Genomic DNA, 2,764 nt, shown 5'->3' with positions numbered 1-2,764 from the left:
TATGCCATCCAGACTTCTTTTTGTGCAATGCATGATAAATAAAGTGGATTTAGACTCCCCTTCTTTTGCATGTCAGTGTCAAGGAGAGGAGAAAAATCTTCCAAATACAATGGCAAAACAGGAATAGGGAGCATATAGATGCAAGATTCACACTTTTTTTGTAACAACTCCAATTGAAATTTCTTTTGTTGAACAGAACATCACTACATTAATACTCGTCCACTTGAGGGAGATTTTATCTTACCTCATTCCAATGGCAACAATTAGATGAAGGCGATGTTATGATGATCTAGAAGAAAGGACGTTTATCTGATAGCTAGGTACAAGGGAATAAAGGCTCTATGATTCTACAAATTTGTGACTCATTCCTCATCCTCAACAGTTTGAATCACAATCAAAATCCTGTGTATTCCATATAGAAAAAAGAAGGGAATGGAAGAATTCATTGTAGCCCAGAGCCTGGGGGTACAAAAAACGATCCTAAGCAATTTTAAAAAGATAATATTGGTGGGAGTAGACTGAGTCTCTAAGAGGATATCATTGCACAGACTTAGAAGAAGATATTTTCTGGGTCCTATACTATGACACTTTTTTAATAGATAGGACATGGAAGATGTCTGCTGTAGCCAATATTCTCTCCATTCTGAACCACAACCTGAAACCCAAGTAATGTCTCTACCATTTTCCATAGAAAGGTGAAGTTGAAGCCTGGATAAAAATAAACATTAACCCTCAAAGAATTATTTGAGGGTGAATCTTCATTTGAATATTATGCTACCTGAAATAAATGTTCACATAGTCCTTTCCTTTATAAAGTGCACAAAACAATGCTGTAATCTGAACTTGAAGAGTTCCAAAGATATTGAGGAAACATATAACAGAGACAGAATTTTGTAACTTCTGTGCTTATTCATGGAGTATAAATTAGCAGTTTGGGGAAATGAGATATATACAAATTATACTATGTAGAATAAATAATCACCATTCATTTTTTTTTTCTATTTATGTCTGGGTTCCCATAAACTATCAAAACATGATGGTACGGGCAAAGGTTCATTGCAGCAATATTTCACTTTCCATTGGCCAGGAAAACAGCAGCAAGGAGCTTGATTTGAATGCTACATGTAATCAGGTGCATTTAATAAACTTCCAGCTGCCCTACTTTCATAGTGAGTTCTTCTCATTTTTTTTAAAATCACATGTGGTTTAGTGTTCCATTTTTTTCCATGAACACGTTATTAATAAAATCTAGAATGGTTTCCTAGGTTTGATGTTTGCAGAAGACAACTGACATGGGGAAGTCGCTAGGTAACCCAATAAATATTATTGATTCAGAATTAAAGCTATCCCTTTCTTATATCATCCTAATTGGATTATTGTATTTATATAGCATGCTGTCCCCTGAAATTTGGTATATTAATTAAGATGGAAATACTTTATAATCTTAAAGTATTTCCACCTTAATTAATCTAATTTAAATACTAATTAAATTGAAAATTCTGTGAATCACCTTAAAATTTATTTTTATAAAGGAAATTTATCTAAGAACAAACAGATTAAGCTATGTTCAAATTTGAAGCAACTCTAACTTAAATTACATTGGGACAAGAAGTTAACTAAAGAATTGTATACAAAGTTGTTGGCTAAGAAGTATTTCAGTTATGAAGATATATATGAAACATATTAAAACAATTTCTCAAACTGCAATCATTTTTGCTCTATAAGATTTATTCAAGAGAGTTGCATTTAACCTGACATGTAAATATATATTATTCAGCATTTTAAAAATCTCATTAGAAGGTCAGTAAAACCATTTTTTGTCTTTATACCTAAAATGTTAGTAACTTTTAGGAAATATATTGAATATTTTCTTCACTGCTCCCTTTACTTCTTTGTTCCTTAAACTATAAACAATAGGATTGACCAAAGGAGTGAGTAGCGTGTAGAGCAGGGAGAACAGTTTTTTGGGGATACTTAGTGAACTTAAGTTTGGTAAGACATAAACTATTATCAGGGAGCCATAGAAACAACCGACCACTGTGAGATGAGAGGAACAAGTTGAGAATGCCTTTTGTTTCCCTTTTATGGATGGGATTCTCAAAATGTTCTTAATTATGCAAATGTAAGATGTCAAAGTTATAATAAATGGAGCCAGAGTTCCTATGAAGGAGATAATGAAAGCTGTAGTTTCCACCAGAGTGGTATCATCACATGAGAGCCTTATCAATGGGATCAAATCACAGAAAAAATGGTTAATTTTGTTGGGTCCACAGAAACTCAGTTTAGATATAAAGTATATGATAAAACTGATAAACAATGAACCACTTATCCATGACCCAATAATAAGCAGTATGCAACTTCTACTATCCATAAGCATTGTATAATGCAATGGTTTGCATATTGCTAAATAGCGGTCATAAGACATTACCGCCAGAAAATAGCATTCTGTACCTGCAAGATACCCAAAGAAATAAAGTTGTGCAATGCATCCTCTAATAGAAATAGTTCTATCTCCACTCAGAAACCTGACCAGAATCCTTGGCATGATGGTGCAACTGTAGCAAGTCTCTAGGCAGGATAGGTTTCCCAGAAAGAAATACATGGGTGTGTGAAGTTGTCGGTCAACAATCACTAGAACAACAATAAGAATATTTCCAGTCATAGTTATAAGGTAGATGAGTAGAAAGAATGTAGAAAATAAAGGCTGAAATTCCCCAGTGTTGAAATCCAGAAGAATAAACATCATGGGAATTGTTTGATTTTC

General features: G+C 33.4%; 1 protein-coding gene across 1 annotated transcript; it reads right to left on the bottom strand.

The window, feature by feature from the left end:
• Nucleotides 1-1,837: 1,837 nt before the first annotated feature.
• Nucleotides 1,838-2,764, bottom strand: LOC148046098 (olfactory receptor 10A7-like). The gene has a single exon (XM_087714511.1). It carries the CDS (start codon nt 2,744-2,746, stop codon nt 1,838-1,840), a length of 909 nt encoding a protein of 302 aa, XP_087570637.1. The 5' UTR covers nt 2,747-2,764.

This window comes from Thamnophis sirtalis, unplaced genomic scaffold (assembly GCF_051295495.1).
Source record: "Thamnophis sirtalis isolate CommonGarterSnake01/CBP01778 unplaced genomic scaffold, rThaSir2_p1.2 scaffold_4, whole genome shotgun sequence".
Taxonomy (NCBI): Eukaryota; Metazoa; Chordata; class Lepidosauria; order Squamata; family Natricidae; genus Thamnophis; species Thamnophis sirtalis.
Note: the sequence above shows the minus strand (reverse complement) of the source record. Positions and strands in the feature narration are given on the sequence as shown.